Genomic DNA, 27,255 nt, shown 5'->3' with positions numbered 1-27,255 from the left:
AAGCCATACCACCCGTTAAACTTAATTCGCTATTAATTTTCAAAGCATATTTCATATACATAAAACATGTTTCATTATACAAGTACACATTCTCTCGTATTAGGTAAAGCGGCCAAACTGATTAACGTATCCGTCACTTCGTCTTACAACCTCTAAATTATTAACACTACGAATCCTTGTTCTCTTGCACGTCGTATCCTACACCGCACATAACGCCGTGTGAAGTGTAATTTAGATTTCGAATTCATAGCTAAGCCAATCTAACCGCTTAGTTGATTATAAATTATAATGTAGTTGCTCTTTGTTTTATAGGGATCTGTCTCTGAGTTTTCATGTGGAAAAGGTTTGGAATTAGCGTAGTAGCGTAGTGTAATAAATTCAAAACCGTGGACACTTAATTATGATAATAATAACTCAATGTCAAATCAACGAAATGTATCACTTTTTTAAAACTGTGACTCTGCGTTTTTTTTTGTAAAGAACTATGTATATATTCTTGTCTGACATACCTTGATGAAAAATAATTAAATTAGCTACAAGGTAATTTCATTCGACGAACGACGACTTAATATCACAGTTCCTGATTAAGTTTTTACTATATAACTAGATGAAAACCTGGATTCGCTCAGATAAAATTAATAAAATCCATATAGTTAATAGTACCTACACGAAATTATTATATGACACGCAGTTTCTGAATGCACGTCCGTTGAACTATCATGTCATAGAATTTGATTAATTTAATTTCGGAATATACTGGTCTCGATTATAGCAAGTTTGCGCATTTATGTTGTCAACAAAAAAGTCATTAATTTTTGGAATTTAAAATTGTGGATAGGTTTCGATCTTGTACCTGCACGAAATTATTAATATAGAGATAGATGTTATATAAAGTATAGATATTAAATATAGTTTCTTTCTGTATTTTATCTTGATTCAATAACTGTATGTATTCATTTTCAATTTATTAATAATTCAAACGAAACAAATAAATGGAACAGAAAATAATCATTCAACTGGCACACTTTTTTGCAAAACGAAGTCTTATGAAGTAATAAAAACAATTTCACTCGTAAGGAGACATACATTTTTCCGATTTTTTACGTTTGATGTTCAGATCAATGAACGAGCTACTCGTATGTAAAACGTATGCATAATTAATTAACAATGTATATCAGATCGAATACCAACTGCGTTTTTAATGGAAACGTTTATGAGATATATCTATATTTTTAATACTATATTAGCGACCCGCCCCAACTTCGCACGGGTGCAATACCGATACTAAATTTTCTACAGTTTGTTTATTTACGATATCACATTACAAACATATATAACTATCAGTGTTTCTTTACTATTTTGTCCATATATTATACATAGAAAACTTTCGAAAACGAATCACTCTATCTATTAAAAAAACGCATCAAAATCCGTAGCGTAATTTTAAAGATCTAAGCAAACATAAGAACAGACAGCTGTGAGCGACTTTGTTTTATTTATTTATACTATATTATGCTGATGATAAATCCCAAAGTAACTCTGTCTCTTACCTCTTCAAACCTAAACCGTTTTGGATGAGATTTGATAAGATAGTTTGAGAGCATTAGATGGGAGGTAAGATTATGTGTGCAAAAAATAAAGTTTTATAAATTTCGCGTGTGTAATGCTGGTACCGCTTAAATTTTTTTTTTATAATAATGCTGCTGCTGTTGACCGTTGATAAGTTCCTTCGTCTGGAACCAATATTAGGTGTAAAATCAGGTCATGCTTACCATAAAAATGCATTCTCTTCAGAACAGAATCAATATGTAAATTTGAACTCCGCCAGAAAGGAGGATGTGATTTTATTTCAGCTTGCAAGATTCGACATGCATGGATTATTAAACAAACGTTGCAAATTATATAAAAACCTTGTAATAAATATTGTTATATCTTATTATATCATGCGTTACAATGTTAACATATTATTACGGATGAGAAGACTTATTACTTAGAACTCGAGATTGCGAGTTCAGGCACCGTTAAGTGCCACTGAATTTTCATGTGTTTAATTTGTGTTCATAATTCACCTCATGTGTGGCGGTAAAGAAAACGACATCGAGAATTATGTGACTAATAGAATACAGTCATAATAAAAAAGGTAGCTTTAGTTGGGACATTTATAATGTGTTAATAATAAACAGACCATATTGCGGAAAGATAAATCTTGATTTTGAAATTAATATATTCTACTTCCTGTTTCAGTGCCTTCACTTCTTAGAAGTTTATACATATATATATATATATATATATATATAGTTGTACAAATTTGAATACCAATGGTCTCATTTATGATTTCTACTAATATATATAAGACCGGAAGGGTTCGCTCATTTAAACACACTTAACAATTGTTCAAATTAAAAACTACCCTTTGTTCGTGTCTGTATATCATGAATGCGTTTGATATTTAATAAATATTGTGGTCGGGCATATGTATCGGTAGCATTCTATTGCCAACTATACATAGGCACGACCATAATAAAACTATTTCATATATCTATATTTAGACAATAAGCCGGTGGATTGCCAACCACCATTTAATTCGCTCATATTGAAAACTTTTTATTATACTTTTTAAATCCTTGGAAACCTTTCAGAAATAATATGATGTTAAATTATGTCTACTCGTAAGGTGATTAATTAAGGCGGTACAAAGTTTTACGTTGCCTAAGCTGTGGTATAAAAACTGGTAATGAGGCTTTCAGGCGCCGCAGCGCGAATCTTTAATGAACTGCTTATTCTTTTAGGGTAAATGTTATTAAAAAATTCGGCACGATTTCATTTATTGAACATAATGTTACCATCGTTAACTTTACAAAGGTAATTTTTATTGAAGAATAATATTAGTAACTTATTAATATTTAATTAGGGAATGTACTAATTAGTTTTGTAAAGGTAATATTTGAGTTCTTGAGCTTAGAACATAAATTGACTATTATTACAATTATCATGCACAGTTGTAGAATTACATGACATGCAATTATTGAATTTTCATCCAGAGTAATACTTATTATTGACTTTATAATAAATGTGTACAACTATCTGAAACTGTGGCTTCACCCACTCGAAATGAGTAGAAAATTCATACAATCTAATTAGATTAGTGAAAAAAGTATGGGCCATACTTTTTTCCTTGGAGTCAAACTATCATATTTCAGGTGAAAGAGAATATATATATACAATCATAAAACAAAATCAAATCTATTGGCCAAAAAATAAAAAATTCTTAACTCATACAAATTATCTATATCTGCTATAGTTAAGGATTATCCTATACTATCCTTTAGTTAATATATTAGTTGAAATACATTTTAGGTATATATATATATATATATATATAATACCTCTAACTATCATATATATTGTTATCCTAATATATCTACTAAAGGATCGAATTTAATCCTAATAAAAGCAAGCGCTTTGTAAGCTCAAATATGTCGTCTTTCCAAATTTGGAACCGTGTTCTTTATGATGAAGATCGATGTTTTCTATCACATATTTTTGTTATTTATATAATGTTTTCGATATATTGACAACTGAGGCCGAATAAAAACTCTTTTGAGCATAATTTTAAATGATATTAAAAAAGTTTGGAAGTCATTAGGATGAATTCACTGGTAATAACATATTGATAGGAAAAGTTTGTTTCAGTCACGGACTTCACGACGCAGCTGTCACAACTTTACGAACGTCACTCGTCAGAACTACAACTGCTCGTCTCGACTTTTCGGAAACGGAACAGCGATCTGAGAAAAGAGAGGTAAGTCGCATAATTATACATTAATTAGTAAATATTGAGTACATTGAAACTCGTGTACAGAAAGCTTTAATAATTAAACACTTAAACTTATGCTATTTCTTTATCCTAATTATAAAAACTTAATTTTACGTTATTGATCACGCAGTAATAGTTAATTATTAGTAATTATTATATTATTCATTATATCTTTATTTTACGTCATTGGTAATACAGTAATTAAACCAATTAAAAAAAAGTTCGCAAATATCATATTATAATTTATTATCTGTATAGTTTAAAAAATCCATTTTATACAGCAAAATTCACATCAATATATTTATTTATCATTTGCCTAAGGGTAGACTCGACTGAAAAGAATTACACAAAGAGATGGAAATAAAAGCAAACATAATACAATATACAAAGGTAGTTGTTGCAATAATCTGGTTGCTTTATTATAATTAACATATTATAATGAGAATGAATAGTCACTCATCTTGTTGGTAATTATTTGATTTCATTAAAAATAAACAAAGCAAACCTTCATGGATATTAAAAATATATAATTATAATATGAATCTTAACTTCTGTACTAAATAATATTATAAATGTGAATGTAACTCTATATGTCTGTCTGTCTGTAGCTCTTTCACTACCAAACCACTGAACCGTATTTGATGAAATTTGGTATGAAGCAAACTTGAGGTCCAAGAAAGGACATACAAGTAGGCTACATTTCCTTGACTAACATTACTACCCCTACATATACTACCAACCCCTAAAACGCAAGCGACGCCGCGGGCGACAACTAATATTATTATATATCGATAACTCGACAAATATTGTACTTGAAAAATCGATATTAAGTTAAGAATTGAATTGAATTGTAAAAAAGCTACTATACAATTCATACCCACGTAGAACGATGACAGGAATGATACCGGTATTTTCCCTAATTAATCAAAACTAATTACGTACGTTTATACGATCGGTTATAATATAATTGGTATATTTATGAAATAATTAATATTTAAGATCTATAAATAATATATTTAATAATTAAGCCAATAATAGTATCCTGTATTTCGTGCATTACTATTGTAGTAGAAAATAAAGAAAACGTATTAAATACTAAAATTAAACAAACATATGCTTACTTCATTTATATGTAATCAAATTTCATTTTATACATATACTCTAAATGGCATAACATACTTACATAACAAAAATGACAAATTAAATTGGAATCAAACCAAATAAAATAAGAGATAATTTTCTACTTTTACGTTATAAAAATAGCTACAGACAGACTATATTACAATTTTGTTTCAATCAAATGTCATAATACAAATATGACACATGCACGAACACGAGCGAGCACTTTCCATTATATTTGATATTAAACAAAAGAGGAACCATCCCAAAACATCATCTTAACTGTCTTTTATGTCAAACGAGTATCAAATAAAAATTGTTTAATTTAAAAGCAACATGAAGAAACTCAATGTAATTTTTGTCTTCAATAGAAAATTGTTCTGTAAATTCAATTTAATCAGTTAATGTATTTTAACTTTAAATATGAAAATGTACAAGTCGTATGAAAGAAGATAAGTAATTTAATTTATTTAAATGTAAATTTACTTTTTTGTCATAAGATTTCGTATAAGCCGCTTAAATATTTTTTATAACTTTATGACGTTGTAACTTATTTCGTATAAATAGTTTTAACGACTTTTTCACTATTCCGTCTTAGCTTGTATATTTTTACGGAGAAACATCGTTAAAATGTATATATTTCACTGAATTTATACTTTATTAGGGAAATATAAATACGACTCGTTAGTAGATGTGCGAAAAATATTTATTTGTCACGTCCATTGTATATCCAATACTATAAGTAAATTCTAGACAAACTTAAAACAGCGTGTCACTATAACGATATATGTATTTTGAGCATCATAGACATGAACTTTATGTATTATTAATACAGTTAAAAATATTACCGAAGCAGCTGAATGAGCCATAATGAAAATTTGTCTGAAATTATAAACATGTTTTTGGCTTAGTGAACTGGTTCTCATGAAATATTTCATACTTAATATTTGTATATTAAAAAAAATTTGGAATATAGTTTGCTAAGTTATTATTTTCTTTAAAGGTAGGTAGGTAATATATATATTTGTTTCACTTAAATACAACAGTTTTCAATATTTATTTGCAATTAATTACTCTTTTATATATATGCATATAAAAGAATAATCAATTATTACATTATAGACTTTCAAGTCCTATTTCCATATGATGTGATAACTCGCGATTATCTGTATATAAACGCTATAGTGGCAGAAATAGAGCTATTATTCTACACAAAGCAATTGAATACGTATTTACTTAATAGCCTTTTAACTTGCAATCTTCGTAGAATTAAGGGCAAAAAGTCTGCAAGCTAGGGAAGTGCAGTCCTAAGCGCTTAAGGCAATTACACTCGTCAGATACAGAGATAATCTCGAGAACTGGTAATTGCTCATAACGAGGCGAAGTACACGTAACTAGCTATGGGAGTGATGAAGCTGAGACTAAGAGCAACACTTTCGATTTGTTTATTTTTTTAATATTATATTCTTTAGTATAGGGTGGGCTACAAATTTTTGCACTTTTAAAACATGAGTAGCAATAAAAGTTCACATGTTATTTTGTTGATGATATATTTAACGTAATAAAAATTTATTAAAATTTATTTTTTAAAAATTATAACGTTGAGATGTGCTCCTTCTTGTCGTTGGCACTCCTGGAATCGACTACATAAATTTTGGAAAACTCGTTGACACGTGCTGTGAGGAATCGCTGTTATCTCCTGGTGGATGTTTTCTTTTAATTGGGATATGGTCGTTGGTTTACTATAGTACACTCGGCACAGTATTGCCCCGTGAAGCGCTCCATCGTAAAAAAATTGCATGGAGTGACTGTCATTGTTTTTGAAAAATCAAATGTTGCTATTTGTAAAAATTTTTGGCCCACCCTATATTTTGATAGAACAAAGTCGTGTCTTTACTTATATTAAGGCAAATTATATTTTATGGCAACATTTTATTCTATCATCTGTCCTTTAAAGCTGAAAGTTTTGAAATCACTAGGCTATCTCATGTTAAATGGTCACTACAGCCTATAGAGTATCTATATACCCCCTATAAACAATATTAATCGTCTGTCACATTCACAATAAGATAAGTCTTATTGTGAATGTGACAGACGATTAATATTTTTACGAACGAGAGAATATTTTCGATGTGCATTGTTACACTATATTACTAGGCTCATTCGCCTTTCAAAGCAGCAGAAAAATTGAGCAATAGGTATATTTATTTTTATAAAATTATAATCACTTCTGATAACTTATTACGAAAATTTGTGAATAGTTTTTTGGATTGTTTCACTTTTAATGTTACTGATAAGCTTCTTAGAATGGTACTTATAAGTTGTGAAGCTGCATAGCCTATACTTTACTCGATACACGGGCTATCAAGAGTACGCAAAACTATGTAGATCTATCTAGCCGAATCCGTTTAATCTACAACCTTTAGTCGATGATAAAGCCGAAAGTAATAATTCTCAGAAATCCAACTTAAGATTCGATAAAAGGAAATAATCTTATATATTTTTTTATGTTTTCGAGACAGCTGAAGTCACCTTTAACTCGTCAAAATATGAATTATAATATTAGCTAAAAAGGAACTTTATTCTATAAATAACGGTAACCATCACAATCACAATCACAATATTTTCATTGATGATAAATCTTATGAATGAAGTTCGCTAAAAGGTATTGTAATCCTTAGTTTTGACAAAAAATCTTATTAAATGAAAAATTAATTTGATAGATTCGTAAACAAACTATTTTTATTTTGGCGCAACTAAGTGTGACTCTTGCACCTCGCGTGTCACCTGTTCCAAGCGCTTTAGCGTTATCGTAGAAAATCATTCAAATTTGGCGCTTACTAAAAACTTTCAACTTTCGCTGAAACTTCAGCTCATTTTGACCGATGATATAGGTCTATTATATAGTATATTTGGTTGAAAATATTTGTTCTTGCCGAAGGTGGCCGATATTGATTACAAAGCTAAAAGTTAAGTCGGAAAATATAAAACTGTTCTATTGCTCAAACGGTTATCGAACGTTCAAACAAATAAATTATCCAGCCTTATATGTGTTAACAACCAAAACACCAATACAAAGTCTTGATAAGTCACAATAATTTTATTTATGTTCTCTTTATATTTTTTACTATCTCAAAGCCTTCAACGAGAGCTTTATACATTGTAAATAACTTGACACGGATCCTATTCTCATTAGAGTATAAATTTTTTTCATGTAAATAATTTTCATTTTCGGACTGAACTTTATTAAAAAAATATTTTTATGAATTCTTACCTTTGATATTTTATAAATTCGGTGACTAATGGATGTATTTTAGAGGATGAAAAATATTAGTAACGAAAAAACATTCAATATTTTAATTGAAAATATTCGAATTTTTCTCCTTATTTGTTCGCGATCTAATGTAAATATTTTCTAAAGCTTTTTTCAATATTTTCCTTTTAAAATTAAAATAAAAAACATGAATTGACTAAAGGCTAAAAATATATATGTAATTAATAGTACATATTTATACTTATAAATAGTAAAAAACCGACTAACGAATTTTATATAAGACAATATTTCACAGTATGTATCACTCTTTTACTACTGGTCAATCATTAAAAATTTAGGAATATATATATGTATTATATTACTAGTGTAGTTGATTAAGAGGTGATTTTATTTTGTTATTTTTTCCGGTTTCATCGAATAGTACTTACGACTAATATGGAGGTTATATGCCATTTTAATTTATACTTTCAATTCTGTATATCATGTTATTTATTTGTTTTATATGAAAGTAGCAAGAGAGAAATTTGTCGGTCAAAAAAATTAAACAAATAACTTAATCTGAGATTTGTAGATCTCGAAAAAGTCTACAGAAAGTTGCGACATCATAATATATGTATCTGTCCGTAATAGAAATAAATTAAATTGTAATTAATTATCTAATTGAATCCTATTTATGAAATTCGGTATACTTAGAATACAAAAATATATTTAGATTCATGTGTAAATAATCTCGAAGTGTATTGACTGATAAATATTATATTAGTACACTACAGGCTTAAAAAACTCGAAATAAAATCTTTTCTACTCGTACGAAGTCTGGATGAATATTTAATAAATTAAAAAAATATACTATCTTGAAAGGCACTTAAGTTATGCAATTTCTTTCAGATGCAAAAGACCTTTAGAGCTAGTACGAGTAGAACAGGCTGTTACAGGGTAGTCCATTAACTACCGGTCCCTACATAAATATATAAGTAGTCACAGCAGTTGTAATTAAAAGTTTAGCAGTTAGGAACGTATGGTACACGGTATAAATTTTACGTGTAGCAAATAATTTAATTAATTCGTAAATAACAAAAAAAAATCTCAGGCTTTAAAAGGTCGACTTAAAATAATTGACTTGGAGTAGATTATCTTAAAAAATTACACGAAATAAAGTATACGTGTACTTAGAATTAATTCGAATGAAAGTCTAGTTAAGTATTCGTCCTTCGCAAATAAGTCAAGTACCGCCACATTATTTCAGAGTAGTAACTCTTTTGAATAAAAAATATTACGCTTTTACGAGTGGCACTAAACATGAAGTTTTATTCACATCCACATGCATATATCGAGGAAACGAACCGAGAAGTTACATACAAGTCGTGAAACTGAATATTCGCAAATGAATTTATTTTGTATTCGATGGACGGGCTATTTGTAACAACGTGCCTGGACGATTCTCCTTATTTTCACTGTTGTTGTTTACAAAGGCTCCTGAATTTTTAAATTTATAAATTCTTTCAGTTTTTCGGGTGTCCTGAATAGCTGAAATGTTTATGGCTCTCATGGTAGTCGGACTTGTAAGGTCCTGCATTATGTATGAGGTCAAGGCCTAAATTCGTAAACAGTCGCAGTGCGGGACCAATTCGATCGTGATACTTCTTCAAATATTAACTCTTTCTCGAAAATAACAGACTTATTTTGGAAAACAATTCAAATAGGAAACTAAAATTCTAGGACTCCACTATTATATGAAAGAAGCTTGTCTTTCTCTAAAACCTCCTCTCCGTTTAAGGTAAAGGATCTGAGCTCATTCCAGCTCGCTGCTTCAATGCGTATACATGTGGCAAATCCATCCGACACAAGCAGACTTCTTCACGGCGTTTCACTTCATCGTAACGAATTCTAAACGCAAACTTTAGATTACTTATTTCAATATTATTTTCCGGTTGGTTATTAAAACCAATGTATAAGATTTCTTTAACAATAATGACATATAAACACAACTCCCATCAGCCTTATTTTATAGAAGACTTGCACATGTGGCAGAATTTCTATGAAATTAGACACATGCAGGTTTCCTCACGATGTTTTCCTTCACCGCCGAGTACGAGATGAATTATAAACACAAATTAAACACATAATATGTACTTATAGTGGTTCTTGCCTGGGTTTGAACCCGAAATCATCGATTAAGATGCACGCGTTCTAACCACTGGGCCATCTCGGCTCGTAAGATATATATTAGACGTTTAAAAAGGTTCGAACACGTTTAATATAATTTTAACCAATATGACATTGAAAAGGATTTTATTAACCCATGATCCTAAAAAGTTATGAAAATAAAATTGTAGGTAATGGTATCGGACACTAGAATTGTTTCAACTACACTTAATATCTCAAGAGGACGGCGGCCGACGCCGAGCCTTTTGGAGTTATTCTTTGAAAAAATGGCGAAATGAGAATTTTATAAACCTTTCTTTGCGTAAAGGAATATGAGCATGTTATATTATCTCTCGTAAATGTGTTTTAGGATATTCTCGTCTCGTAAATGTGTTTTAGGATATTATTAATATTGATAATAGTTCTAAACTAAAAAAAAAATCAAATAGAGGAATAGATATACGTTTGTATTTTATGACAAAAATTTGCGAAAATATAAATATTCCACTACTATTCGTTAAATATAAGTGACTTTTCGTTGTTATCTGGTTAAAATATTCGCCGAATATTTAAAAATATGACGCTCAATATTCAAAAATATGTATATATAATTCACAAATTAGTAGTCATTACTTTGTCACTTTAACAAAGGTGCACCTTAAAGAGTAGACAAAACTACACTTATAAAGAGTTTTTAAATTTAATTAATTATATATTAGTTTAATACAAGTTTAATTAAGGTAACCCAGGTGGTTTCATTATCCTCGAAATAATATATTTTAATTAAAAATCTTAAAATCTCATAATCTTTGCTTACGAATAAAATTTTGTAGTTTAAGACGGTTTGCGAAAATGATTAAAATAAAATAGATACAAGCAGCGGTGTCAGCTCAATCTCACATACTATTAATGACAAAGAAACTATCGAACCTACTACCTGAATAAAGCTTACAAAAAAATACCCGCGAAATGGTTACATCAATGACGGTAGTATTTTTACTAATTTTCTGATGACCTGTTGTATTTTCTAATCTATTCAATTCTCTGTAATTAACCATTTTGTATGTACCTACTGTTATTTTATATGATATTAAGTGCAATAAAGTTTTTATCTATGTATTTTATTATATATCTATTTTCATTAAATTTTAGTGAAATAATTTCACAGAGGTTCGTTATCGATTAGTCTAATCTTGTATAGATTGTATGATTTGTATAACTTCCGACCTAACCTAAGTAAAAAATTCAGAGAAATAAATAAAAAGTACAATTTTATCAATTCATGTTCCAATATCGATTATTAAAACAAAATCCCTGAATCGCTTTGAGCTGTTATATCTCACACTTATGTTGCCTGAGACGAGATTTTATTAGAAATTTGAACAGCTGTCGCGCGAGTTGGTTATAACCTTGTCAATGGGTCCACTTGAACGTGATCTTGAGAGTAAACCACATACCATATAAATAAAATTTTAACAAAAAGAAAAACCGACTTCAAACAAAACACTATTTTAAAACAAATGAATATGCACGAAAAAGTAATAAAAATAATTGCGTATTCAACATATTTTTTAGAGTCTTCCTAAGTTAAATGAAATGAAAAATATTAGACTACTTAAAAGTCGATTAACGATTATATCATGTAGTTATAGTTATTGGTATATTTGGAGCCGGTGTCAGCCACGGTGCCCTTGCCCCAACAATCAAAAGAAAGAAGCGATACGAGCCCCTTGATTGATCCAGTATATTATTGTGTAAAAGGTAATTTGTAAAAAACATATTTGTTAAAGTATTCTCGTATTGTTTTTTGATAGATATACTGTAGGGTTTTATTGGCTGACACCGACTCCAAATATAACAATAATTATAACTACATGATATAATCGTTAATCGACTTTTAAGTAGTCTAATATTTTTCATTTCATTTAACTTAGGAAGACTCTAAAAAATATGTTGAATACGCAATTATTTTTATTACTTTTTCGTGCATATTCATTTGTTTTAAAATAGTGTTTTGTTTGAAGTCGGTTTTTCTTTTTGTTAAAATTTTATTTATTTTTTGATTTTAAGTGAAGCTGTTGTTGACTAACTAATTTTTTTAAATATGGATAGATTATAGATAAGCGTTCCGTTTATATGAGTCAGAAACTACTTCGAGGACAATTTCAAAGGAAACTTGCTAATAAAGCAAAAATAGACTTTCGAAAATGCGGATTTAATACGTCACGCGGCGTAAACTACAAGGATCCCTCGAAAGAGCTGTAATCGAACTCAGCAAAAAAACTTTGAAAAAGACCAACTATATTTCGTACATCATATGACATCACATCACATACACAAAATTTGATTAAAGATACTAAGAAATTCTGCCCCATATCGCACCCTAACTGCGAGCCGTACAGGAGTTCCATCACTACATAGTATAAAACAAAGTCGCTTTCTCTGTCCCTATATCTTTAAATCTACGCAACGGATTCTGATGCGGTTTTTTTTAAAAGATAGTGTGATTCAAGGGGAAGGTTTGTGTATATAATACATGAACAATATAGTAAAGAAACCCTGATAATTTTAGAAGTTTGCGATGTGATGTCGTATATAAACAAATTCTGTAGTATATTTAGTATCAGTATTGCACCCGTGCGAAGCCGGGGTGGGTAGCTAGTTGATTATAATATTCGACTATGATAATTACATAAACATAACCACATTACGGAAGGTGACTCAAATATCCAAATAACCTATAAATAAAAGATTCGACCGAGTATCGCTAACGTGCTCCTCAGAATTGTTCCGTTCCCTTCCGTTCCGTTACTTTGTCATGGATCCTGTGCTCAGAACCTTACCAAACTTTCACCAAATTACCCTTGAAGTATATATTTTATAATAAAAAAGAATTATCAAAATTGGTTAACGTGATTTTCAGTTATTCACCTTACCACAGCACTACCTTTCAAACAAAAAAAAATTATCAAAATCGGTCCACCCAGTGAAAAGTTATGAGGTAACAAACATAAAAAAAAAAAAAAAAAAAATACAGACGAATTGATAACCTCCTCCTTTTGGAAGTCGGTTGAAAATAGGATTAACGTTTTATGATACGTCCTTAGAAGTTTCAAGCATATTATTAACGTATGCGTAATTTCTTCTTTGAATAGCATAGAAAACATTGAATAAATTATTGAAATCTTAACGAAACTAATCTTACTGTCTCACCTTTGTCTAGAGAATAAAAGTTCATTGAACGAACATAAAATAATTTAATGATATAATATTCAGAAACTTATATTCTTTATGAAATTTAGTTGAGCAATTACTTTTCAAGTTTACAATCTTGATTAAAACAAAACAATTTAAAATGTGTAAAAGAAGATAAATATATCATCTAATATTAATTTGAATACTTGTCAGAATCATAATTGTAATTTATTAACAGCGATAGTAAATAACATCTACGATCATTTTGTGATACGGAACTATTTACGCTTACGTTCAACACGCTGGCATGTCGCCAAAATACAGAGCGTTCTCAATAACGTAGACTTAAATAGGCAGGTGACAAAAGACAAGCTTGTTGATATCATAGTTTGAGCTCAGCGATAACCTGGCAAAATTTACTGGAATCTAGAAAGAGACAAAGCGTCTGTGCAGCCACCATCCGTCTCCTTTTTATTCACTAGATAGCAATAATCAACGGCCCACATTTGGACCCATGTACAGAGTCAGATTAAGATGTCAGAGTAAGAAAACTTTTGTCATTTCTTTATCAAGTCTTAAAATCTTAGTATCTTTTGAATCTAAACTACAAATCATTTTTTTATGGAATAGGTGGCAAACGAGCAGGAGGCTCACCTGATGGAAAGTGACTACCACCGCCCATGGACATCTGCAACACCAGGGGGCTTGCAGGTGCGTTGCCGGCCTTTGAGAAAGGAGTAGGCTCTTTTCTTGAAGGTTCCCATGTCGTATCGGTTCGGAAAAATCGCCGGCGAAAGCTGGTTCTACAGAGTGGTTGTGCGAGGCAGAAAATGTCTAAGAAATCGCGCTGTTGTGGATTTTCGGACATCAAGATGGTGCGGGTGAAACTTAGAATTTTGACGAGATGTGCGAAGGTGAAATTCAGCAGCCGGGATTAATCCGAACAATTCCTCGGAACATTCCCCGTGAAAAATTCGGTAGAAGATGCAGAGTGATCCAACATCTCTACGCAAAGCCAAAGGATCAAGGAGATCGGAAAGGGCTTGATCGTCGATAACTCGAGCCGCTCTACGTTGGATGCGGTCAAATGGAAGGAGCTGGTACTGGGGAGCACCCGCCCAGAGGTGAGAGCAGTACTCCATGTGAGGCCGAATTTGCGCCTTGTAAAGTTTTAGGCGATGGGCCGACGTGAAATACTGTCTCGCCTTGCTGAGCACACCGAGCTTCTTTGAAGCCAATTTGGCTTTGCCTTCCAATTGACCGCGGAACTGAACGAGGCTCGAAATATCAACGCCAAGTATTCCGATACTACCTGTAGCGGCTATCGGGATGTTCTCAAATCGTGGAGATACGACAAATGGTGTTTTTTTAGCGGTTAACGCGCAAACTTGCGTCTTTTTGGGGTTGAAATGGACTAAATTTAGCCGGCCCCAGTTTGAGACTTCGTTTAACGAAGACTCGATTTCAGACACAAGTTTGTTCCGGTTTTCTTCGACGTTTTCCCGAGAAATATTAGCGCGGCCGGTGTATAAGGTGTCAACGGTACTGTCGTCTGCATAGCAATGAATGTTCCCGATTTGCAACAAATCATTATGATTTATTAGATATGCAGAAGAAACAGAGTGGGTGATAGAACGCAGCCTTGTGGAACACCAGCATTGACGAATTTTAAGTCAGAGCATGCACCGTCGACAACGACCTTGATGCTCCGATCTGCCAAAAAGCTGGTAATCCAATTGCATAATTTCCCGGGAAGCCCATAGGAAGGAAGCTTCGAAAGAAGCGCTTTGTGCCATACACGATCGAAGGCCTTCGCTATGTCCAAGCTGGCTGCTAATGCCTCCCCCTTGCTCTCAACTGCTTCAGCCCACCTGTGAATATTATATTATTTAAATATAATATTTCATTGCAACGCAATATGTTATTCTCAATCGGTAAAGCAGATTATCGATCATAATGGCACACGAAAATTGATCTTAAGGTGACGAACCCTTTCTTACCCCGACTGTACGTGACATTTCGGGTGTAACTCAAAAATTACTTTTTCAATGATAATGGTATATTTTTTGTAATTTTTATTACTTTGAATTTATTGTATTGTAGTACCATTATATAAATCTTCACTAAAATAAAGTCTCAAATGCACTTTTACGTGTCATTAAGTTGCCATTATGGTATTAATTAAATATAACCAATTATGATTATAAATTCAACCCATAAATATGTATGTATATGATATATATGTAATAATTAAGCAATTTATATGTTTATATTACATAAGGAAACAATTAAAATAGGTGTTCTTGGCCTGCGGAAGAGAGGATCACTTCAAAGAAAGCAAAATTGGCCACACGATCTCTTTAACACTTGCACTTTTTTTCTATTTACTTAACTATTGGATCTCCCGCGAAAGTTTGCGTTTATTAAATACATTTTTACAATTTTTCAAACAGGTATAGGATTATATTTAATTGTAAACTGACAACTTCTGTTCGCACGTTTTAATTTTGTTTTCTTTTTTGTATACAACCATAGCGACCTAGCCAGTAGGTACTTTGATTTTGGCCTACAAAAATTAATTACTTCTTAAATCGTAACAATTTGGTAAATTACAATCAAGAATTATCTTCATTTTTTCTGGATATCTAGAGCTACAATTATTCCAAATGAAATCATAACGGATTTTTTATAAAAAAAATCGGCTCATGCTATTAATATTTAAGAAATTGAATATTGATCTTGAAATGATATCGCTAACGAAACGAAACCAATGCGTCATGTAACAGACTAAATAACTCGATATTCGTTTACTTAGTCGATTGCTCTATTATTTGATCAAAGTTAAAATTAAATCGACGCCTATTTTCATTTCATTACTAATACTAAACATTGCGGATTCGTTCGGAAAAAGTAAAAATGTGTTTGTATATTTTAACAGCCATTTTGATAAAATTTATAAATGTATTTACGTATCGCACAAAGTGACGCAATTAGGTGGAATTAAATTTCGAACCTTTAGACCAAAATGTTTTCTTAGTACATCTACATAAAGAAACTAGCTCTACTTCGAATACTAAGTTCAATATTATCAACACGCAATTAAAACCATAAGAAGAAGAAGATTTCATAGTTAATAAATTAATGAACCAATAAATAATTACAAAACAAATTTAATGATAATTTTACATATTCAGCTTGATCCTCGTCAGATGAAATTCATTGAAGAGTCAATATCATAATTTATAGTCAAGGTTTGCGATACGAGAGTTAGGTAACGTTTATCTACGTATATACACACTTAGACATGCTTCTCGTAACACAATTAAACTCATTTACATCCCCGATTGCGCCAGAGAAAAATGCATACCTTATAATTTGCCAAAACGAAAATAACTTTGAAAATTTAGATGTTATCTTCCTTACGTTTATATATTTAACAATTAACTGAAGCTACCACCGATTTGGAAAGTAGATTCTACCAAGAAGAATCGGCAAGAAACTCAGTAGTTTCTCTTTCTATTTAATACAACAGTACTAGATATTGCTGTATCTTTCGGTACCAGTCCAACAACCTAGTTGATTTTTATTTTGGACTAAATCCGAAATAAAATTCGGCTGTATGCAAAATAATGACGAACTCATTATGTTTCCAATTGCCGGCCGCGTGCATCACACTCATGTGAAAACGAAATAAACATGCTATTATACGAAATTGTAGTTGTACTACTTTTATTTCTTTGTATTCCTACATTCACGCAAAAGAATAATTCTCATAATACACAATATTACTATTGCTTTAAGATTCAGAGTAATCGTAGGTTATTATAGTATGTGTTAGTATAATATGATGGAGAACATTTTCAAGGAATAGATTATTATTATAGTCAGGAAGATAAATAGAAAATACTAAAGATTCATAGATTACTTAAAAAGCACATTACTCACAATTCTGTTAAAGAAAATGAAAAAAGTAAAACAGTATTAATCATGATCATAACAAATGCCTTGCTTAATAGATATAGTAGCGTAATTATTTTTTAACGTTTTAAGCTATTCCAAATTTGTTAAGGAAAAAGTTAGATGTATGATAACGCATTAGCTTTGAAATCATACGTAATGATCGCTGGTCTCGAAAGCGATATTAGTGTTTATATATAAATGAGAATACATATATGTCTTTGTTATTAATATCTCGTCACGAAACTGATAACTTACCCGTGCCACAGACCAAAGAATAAGACGAACTGAGCGCGTGGAACTTGTACTCTAAGCCAGCTTAAGACTTTGGTATTAGCAAATAGCAAAGTAATACGATTCCGGCCGCATTGTTTACGAATAAACTTGGTCCTGATTAATACTAACACTAATTTAACTAAAATACTAATTTATCTCTAAAATAAAAAGTTTTTATTTGTTCTTTTTCGTGGTTTGGTCTGAAGATATCACTCCGACGACTTACGTTCGGTTTCATTCACTAAAAACAAAACGTAAACATGAATCTGTTTTAGCAGTGTTTTTCCTACACTGATAACTCCACTGACACTGATACGATTAACAAATTTCTCCCTTTATCTTATTCTCTTGTGTCAGACACTTGCAAAGTCGTGTAAATATCTTGTATATTACGTAAGCGTTTATATATATTATTTGCTTACTCCAGAATACTTGATACGTTGAACACACGATGCAAATAACAATTATTTACAAAATATCTCGAAAAATAACTGTCCCCAACTCTGTATTTATTTTTCACATTAATGAAGGCTGCCGCTCGAAATTTCTTGTGTTGTCGCGTAATTTTCGGATTCGCTGATTGGTCACGTGACACCCCAAATGAGTAAGAGAAAAAGGGACAGATATATACGAATTTTGATGGATAGATACGAGTAAAAACATGTTACAAATAGGTTGAGAATAAATAAGAGAGCATTAATACGATCAAGCCCTGTATATAGAGATCTATTCGTATAAATTGTCTCGTATCCGGATTTAGAGATTTATTTTCATGCTACTTTAAGTATACATCTATTTGCAAAAAAATAAGTTTCATCAATTTTATAACGAACTTTTCGAGATACATCACAAAATTCTAAGGTAATCAAGTAATAAACCATGTTTTTAAATGCAAAAGTGTGTTGTGTATATCTGTCTATCTGTTACATACGTGGTTAAATCACTGATCCGATTTTGATAGAATTTAGTACGAAATAAGCCTAAGGTCCGTTAAACAGACAGTTACAGAAACAGTTCTCTCAACTACTTATATATATATATATATATATATATATATTTTTTTTTTTTTTTTAATTCAGGTGATAAACTTAAGGTAAGCTTAGGAATAAAGGTTTGTGTGCAAGTTATATATACATCTCAAGTTAGCAAATCCGCAGATTCAGGTAGTATTCAATAAAATTTACCGATAGTTCTCCAACTACATTGGTTATTGTAGATTTTTTTTTTTTATTGAATTGCTTAAAGTAATTACATTCTATGAAACTATTATACTTCCAGCTCTGTTAATAATTGTTTCATATAATATTATATCATTTATTACTCTATATTGACATCACATCAATTATGTCATAATAAATTTACAACTGTTTGTAAATTTTTTGGTTTTAATATAAACGAAATTATTCGATCAATTTCGAAAAGTCGATTCAATTTATGTCGATCAATGTCACTTTGGTTGACTGTTCTATTCATTTCTTTATCTAAGGTTATTGAAAAGTCAGAAAATTGTAATCCAAAAGCTCATTTCAATAACATAATATTAATATCTACGTTAAATAAAAATACAATATATCGATAAATTAGTTAGTTTTCCTTAATAGAAATAAAAAAAATGTAATTAATTTTAATAATAATTTTCATACAGTACAGTCATGATGATACACACACTGACTCAAGTCTCAAGATACACTCATCAGCTGGGCGGGACATATCAGAGTACACAGTACTTATGCGCGCATCCACAAGTACCGGTACACTGTTTATTGCCTCACTCTAGACCTCTCACTAGACGAACAAAGAGTCTGTCAAAAACAATTACATATTACAATATTTCTCACACAGCAACTTTCTTGCTTGCTGTACTGAATAAACTTTAAAGCTCTAATTCCCTAAAGTAATTTCAAAGGGATTAATTCCGTTGTGGGTTTTGTTTGAAAAGGTGTCTCAGATAATCTCGTTTTGTTCAATATGTCTGCGGTAAAAGTATTTTAAATAAATCAAATAGAACCTTTTCAAATTTAATAATTCACATTATTATTTTTTTTATTAATTTGCTCATTGTCTATTTAAATTATGTTATTAATATTTGATCATAAATAAAAGTTGTCCGTGACAAGAACGATTTGTTCATGTTTTGCAATTGTTTGCAGTCATTGTTTGACATTTGTTTTGTCTATCGAAGCGTTCGCCTACAAAGTGAAGCCCGCCTTCCAAGACTGTTGTGACAAATTTATTAAACTGTAAATTTTTCTTGTTGAAGCATCTCGCAGATCTAATAGATGATGCACTTTTGAAGTAAAGCTACCACCTCTTCGGAATAGAAATTCTACTGAGAATAACTAGCAAGAAAATCAGTAAAAACTCTTTTTCAACATTTAAAAATACAAAATCATGTTAGTTAAATAAATGACATATGTACATATTTATAACATCCTGCCTGGAAGTCAACAAGTATTAGTTCCATGCCATTTACCACATCAGTAAAGAAGGCAAGCACATCATTTCAATACACTTTTTTACATATATGAAATACGACTGTCAACTAAAGTGTAACGATTTTCATTTTTTAAGAAATACTTAACAATTAAAACAACCTTTAGGTGTTAGATCTGATTCCTTTTTAAAAAACATACATGTGTGCGGAAATAGAAAATAAGCTTGCATTTATAACCAAACCTAATCACTATATGTATTCGAAAAGAAAATTCTGTTCAAATTGATGGAAAATATAGTCGTTTAAAGTGTTTGAAGTCCAGAACCCGAAAACACTAAACATAAATATTACCGAAATCATTATTGATGAATCATTAACTTAATTACGAATACCTCATAGTAACAATATATTCCAAACAAGGAGTGAGCAATCTCGGACAAACAGTTACACTCAACAGCTGTCGACTCTTTAATCATTATACCGAAGCGAGTCATAATTAATAAAATCCAACAGCTTTTATATAACGCCCAGACGAAAATTCGTGCCGTATTTTTAATAGTTCTGAAATTATTTTATTATACGATGTAAAACAAACCCTAAAAAATTGTACTGATTCAAAGCGCTTTAATTAGGTTGTTGGTTATGTTAGGTGAAGAAATGTGAAAAGAGAAAAAACATGTATATTTTTTTAATATTGCCTCTAAGTATATAATAGAAGAAATTATATCAAATTTAATGATGAACAAAAACGTGTTTTGCGTTTTTATATTAACCAATGTGTAATCATTGGTTAATGTTAAGGTTAGTTTTCCAAGCTCCTGTTAATGAAAATTCTGTAGAAGAAAGATGTAAAGGATAGTATTTATAAATTTGCTAATATTAATTGTAATAATTTAAGAGTAATAACTTTATACCCTTGTCCTTTTTTCTTAGTAGAATCTTTATAACCTCTCGATAATAGCCGTAAATTGCATTAAAAAATATATACAATATAATTTTATAGAAATAAAAACAATTAATTTTTAAATGATACATTAGATTATGAGAAAATTATCGGTTAAAATATTTCTATTATTTACCAAGTGGCGCCTAAAACACTCACAATTCTCGCACTCATAATCAGTACATGACGTTAGAAGTGCATTCCATTACAATTGATATAGGCACCGTGCGTAGCGATGACTCTGCCATCTCGTGACTCATATTCAAAACTTTTACCCTCAATTTCAGATATTCTACTGTCAAACAACGGAAAATATTTCTGAATTATCGTGTTAATTTTTGATAATTTGAGCTATCGAAATGTATTGTTGTATTTCTGGTTGCCGTAATACATCCAAAAACAACTTTAAGGGTGTAAAATTTTACTATTTCCCTACTAATAGTACTCACATGCGATGGCTTAATACAGTTATAAAACACACGTAAGTATACCTTCAAGTATTTCAAAAGTACTATTTGATTTTATTTATATAAAAATCACAAATTTTGTGGGTAACCGTTATGGAAGACAGTTTTCGTCGATCGTTGAATGTAACCTATAATCGTTGTACCTTTAAGTAGTCATCCAAATAATTGGTTCCCATCTAAAATACCACCATCTGCAGCGCCCATTTTATTGCCAACAGAAAATCCGAAAATCCTCAACACCCCTCGTATGTACCTACATGTTTTCCTGGTGAAAAAATATAAAAACTTAGATCAAAAAATTCAAAGATTCAACGTCGAATGCAAGCTGTATTATTAAAAGAAGATAACTATAAGATCATTGTTAATTGGTAAAAAACCTTTTTTTATAATTTTGATCATTGTAAAATAATATTTACAGACTTGACAGCTGCCAGCCTGCCACCAATGTGTCTGGGAAGTTTCTTTTTTTACTCGCACGGTGTCTCTACTGTCGGGATTATAACGCCCTCTATTGTTTCTGCACGGTGCCTATATGATAAGGAAAACTATATAAACATCATAAAGCATGTGTTGCCACTTTTTAAATTAAATATGTATATAAAATTAAATGTGTTCTGTAAAATGAAAACACTTTTTGACAAATTTCACTTTCAAAGGTCGACAAGCTTAAGTCACAGCATAAAGATATTATTTTAACCTCAAATAAAGCTTAGAGTTTATTCGTTACAAACTCCTTACACGCAGCCTTTGGTGCGCTATTTTTAATTAACTTCGCGGTATTTTGCCGGATTAACGCTCGCTAAACTAAGAAGAGTATAAATTCATATAAACTTTTGCGAAATTCAGAAAGTCTAGGTGTATTAAAACGTGCATAATTTGTTACTAACTATTGAAAGTTTTACGTTTGAAAAATTCAATGTGAGACCGTTATCATTTGTGCAATTAATGCATTTCAATAATAATAAATAAATAATTATACATTACAGCTTAAGGTCACCAGTACCATAACATACATTTCTATTGCGATATCCTACAGAGGGTGATCTTATTTCATGCAAACGAAAACACAAATTTTCGTTTTCTTATTCTGAATCTTTATTCATAAACACGAAAAATAGTTACTAAAACCGCAAAACTAAACTTGGCACTGTACTATTAAATTATGCTTACTTAAGTTTAGTTATAAATAATTTTTGGGTTAGTTACATTTTTAAGTGAATATAATGCAATAAATATTTAAAAATAAAAATAAAATACTTTTCAAAAACGTTAACAATAAATATGGTCATAATGCATCTTTGCGTGTTAACTTTAAATTAAGAATAGTAGTCTTTCGAATATTAAAAAAAAAACTTAAAATATGCAAATAAAGTCGGAAGTAATTATAGTTTAAAATGTTACTGTAAAAAGTTAAAGTGGTTGTAGCTGGCAAGTTACAAATGACCGACGTTACACCTGCCCACTACAACCCTAATTACGGAATAAATCATTTTATATCCCGCCAAGTGATCTAATATTTCACACACGGCTTAAGTAAAGCAAATACATGAGCGCACATGTAAATACATTTAAGTATTTGATCGCAATTTTTTAGGGTTTCGTGTGAGCGGCGTAAAAACGAAGATACGCTTTTTCACAAGAGCGATCGGCTCTTGTCCGTCACAGCCGCTGTGCCTGTCACAGGCAATTTTCCCCTCTTTTACAAGTAAAAACATTTGAAAAATTTATAGCGTAAATAAACAATGTCTGATTTCAGAGGTTTAGAAAAATAAATAGAGCATCATAAACGTTTGACAAATTTCTGTTTTATTTTTATTTTATAATACATTTTTAGAAATATGAGCTATTTTTTATTTTTAATAAAAAAATATTTTTTGATACATTTTATGGCTTTGTTTCTCAGATTCAATTCCAATAACGATCATTGAATAGTAGAAGTAACTTCAGAAATGAAAATTGTAATTGCTTTAAAAATTTCAATAATCCCAGAAGCTACAATAACAAAATGTTTTTCTGTCAATGCAAGAAATAGGGAGACCCAGATTAACCTTTAAAGATGAGATAGGTCAAGCCCTCTCTAACTTGTACGAGAATAGCTCACGTGAATACGATATGCACGAAGCGAATGGATATACATACATCGACACAAATATCTAATAGAAATTTGCAGTCCGTAACTTAGAAGTACTACGTATAAGTACGACACAAATTAAATGTAGCATCGGAAAATGCAATGGAATGAAAATAAAACCGATTACTGACGATTTATACAACCAATAGAAATAGCTCCCTATCGCGTTATTCTACGCTATCCGTCGCTATAGATTCTCGCGTCAGAGAAAGCAAGTGCATGTAAATCGACGCGTCAAATTGACGAATATATTAGGTCATATGATATTACAAGTTATTACGTTTGTGCAAAGATCATATTCGCATGAGAAATAAATATTGATGATTGGGGATGGCGTACTTAATTCGGATGTGATCGGTTGTACAAATTTTGCCGATCAGACACCTAAGTTGTGTCGTACTATATATGTTTCGAGATTTACCTATTATATCTGAACATATCTATCTATGTGTGTTGCTTAGATTGTTTATATCTACACGCACACTAGTATAAATAGAATGAACGTTCACGAAGCTCTCACGCACACTTAAATAATTTAGTCCGTTTATATTAGTAGTAAATAATAGAGGTGTGTTATACCAAGAGCGTAAATATTACTGACAAATAATGTTGATAGATATAATTTATTTTTTGATATATTATGGTCTGTTAGTTCTACCAACAGAGCACAGATGATTGCGAGAATGTCGCGTGCGATGGAGAAGACATCGAGATTGATCGGTAGGCTCACGGTTATAAGGGCTTTGTGAAAGTCACTTATTAGATATTCTACCGCCAAATACTAATACTGTTGTTTTATCTGTTTGAAGGGTGAGAGCCAGAGTAGATTCAGGCGAACGATACATAACATCTTAGCTCATAAGGGTGGCAACGGCCAATCCATTGCAGTTCCGTTTCTGTTATATACAGAATGGTTAATATTTCTTGCAGCGCTAGTGACCACTCACCATCATGTGCCCTGTTCGTCAACATACATTAAAAAATCATAATCATTACAATCATTTACAACTGAACTATATAATGCTCAATATATTTACATTAAAATGCAAAAAGGGAATAAACACAAACATCAACAAACAATATAACTTGTTGCTCTCAGCGGAATAATTTATATGTACATATTACATTCGTATTGAGTTCGAAAGCTACATATTCTTCTAAATAATCTAGTACGCTTTCGTAAATATATCGGAATTACAAAGGTAGTAAAAGCTCCCTCTTTCTGTTATCGGAAATTGTCATTCGCGAGAAGAAGACAGAGTATTATATAAGAAACAGCTGTATAACATTTATTACCAAAGTGGTATGAAGTTGCATTAAATGTTAAAATAATCGCCTTATAAAACTTGTTTTACCCAATTCATTTTTTACAACCATACTCATTCATTCTCAACAACAAAAAACAGTATAAATAAAAATTTTAACAAAAAGAAAAACCGACTTCATACAAAACACTATTTTAAAACAATTGAATATGCACGAAAAAGTAATAAAAATAAATGCGTATTCAACATATTTTTTAGAGTCTTCCTAAGTTAAATTAAAAGAAAAATATTAGACTACTTAAAAGTCGATTAACGATTATATCATGTAGTTATAATTATTGGTATATTTGGGGCCGGTGTCAGCCACGGTGCCCTTGCCACAACAATCAAAAGAAAGAAGCGATACGAGCCCCTTGATTGATCCAGTATATTATTGTGTAAAAGGTAATTTGTAAAAAACATATTTGTTAAAGTATTCTCGTATTGTTTTTTGATAGATATACTGTAGGGTTTTATTGGCTGACACCGACTCCAAATATAACAATAATTATAACTACATGATATAATCGTTAATCGACTTTTAAGTAGTCTAATATTTTTCTTTTAATTTAACTTAGGAAGACTCTAAAAAATATGTTGAATACGCATTTATTTTTATTACTTTTTCGTGCATATTCAATTGTTTTAAAATAGTGTTTTGTTTGAAGTCGGTTTTTCTTTTTGTTAAAATTTTTATTTATTTTTTGATTTTGAGTGAAGCTGATGTTGACTAACTATATTTTTTTTAATATGGATAGATTAAGCGTGCCGTTTATATGAATCAGAAACTACTTCGAGGACAATTTCAAAAGAATCTTGCGAATAAAGCAAAAATAGACTTTCGAAAATGCGGATTTAATACGTCACGCGGCGTAAACTACAAGGATCCCTCGAAAGAGCTGTAATCGAACTCAGCAAAAAAACTTTGAAAAAGACCAACTATATTTCGGACATCATATGACATCACATCACATACACAAAATTTGATTAAAGATAGTAAGAAATTCTGCCCCATATCGTACCCTAACTGCGAGCCGTATAGGAGTTCCATCACTACATAGTATAAAACAAAGTCGCTTTCTCTGTCCCTATATCTTTAAATCTACGCAACGGATTTTGATGCGTTTTTTTTTAAAAGATAGTGTGATTCAAGAGGAAGGTTTGTGTATATAATACATAAACAATATAGTAAAGAAACACTGACAATTTTAGAAGATTGCAATGTGATGTCGTAAATAAACAAATTCTTTAGTATATTTAGTATCAGTATTGCACCCGTGAGAAGTCGGGGCGGGTCGCTAGTTGATTATAATATTCGATTATGACAATAACATGAACATAACCACGTTCCGGAAGGTGATTCAAATATCCAAGTAACCCATAAATGAAAGATTCGACCGAGTATTGCTAACGTGCTCCTCAGAATTGTTCCGTTCCCTCCCGTTCCCTTAATTTGTCATGGATCCTGTGCTCAGAACCTTACCAAACTTTCACCAAACTACCCTTAAAGTATATCCTTTATAATATAAAAAGAATCATCAAAATTGGTAAACGTGATTTTGAGTTATTCACCTATTTGTCGCGCATATACATAATGCAAAATTAAGACTTATGTAGTTTTCATACGGATACCATCATCAGAAAAAAATTAAAAAAAAATGGGACCCCACAGGAAGCACTACCTTTCAAACAAAAAAAAATTATCAAAATCGGTCCACCCAGTCAAAAGTTATGAGGTAACAAACATAAAAAAAAAAAAAAAAAAAAAAACAAAAAAAAAACAGACGAATTGATAACCTCCTCCTTTTGGAAGTCGGTTGAAAAGTCATGACTATTTATTATGTGACATGATTTAAAAATATATTTTGAATACCGAATAAATACAATCCATTAGAAAATTAAAATATCGATTTCCCATATAAGTTTGATAATCCCCATTCTTATGAGTTTTAGAAAATCCTTTTAGATCATATATTGCAAATCCTCTAGTAATATTAAATAGAATTTCCTAGTATATTCTATGAAATATAACAATGAAACTTGAACATTCTAAAATTACACGAACGAAAATTGCCGAAGGTAATAAAATATTTTTTATCAAGAATAATTTCAACGGTCCACAGTAATTTATTTAAATTTTTGTTGAGAAACACTCCAGTCCGATAGCAATAATTTTCCGTTTTCGGTGTAAAC

The 27,255-nt window shown here is 30.8% G+C and overlaps 1 protein-coding gene across 8 annotated transcripts in view; it reads left to right on the top strand.

The window, feature by feature from the left end:
* The window catches only part of LOC124530166, a 206,892-nt gene that overhangs the window by 77,013 nt on the left and 102,624 nt on the right, over positions 1-27,255 (top strand). For all 8 annotated transcript variants that reach the window (XM_047104169.1, XM_047104163.1, XM_047104166.1 and 5 more), the window contains one exon: positions 3,694-3,802. In XM_047104169.1, the coding sequence (XP_046960125.1) occupies positions 3,694-3,802 (109 nt within the window). The remainder of the gene's footprint in view (positions 1-3,693; positions 3,803-27,255) is intronic.

This window comes from Vanessa cardui, chromosome 6 (genome assembly GCF_905220365.1).
Source record: "Vanessa cardui chromosome 6, ilVanCard2.1, whole genome shotgun sequence".
Taxonomy (NCBI): Eukaryota; Metazoa; Arthropoda; class Insecta; order Lepidoptera; family Nymphalidae; genus Vanessa; species Vanessa cardui.
Note: the sequence above shows the minus strand (reverse complement) of the source record. Positions and strands in the feature narration are given on the sequence as shown.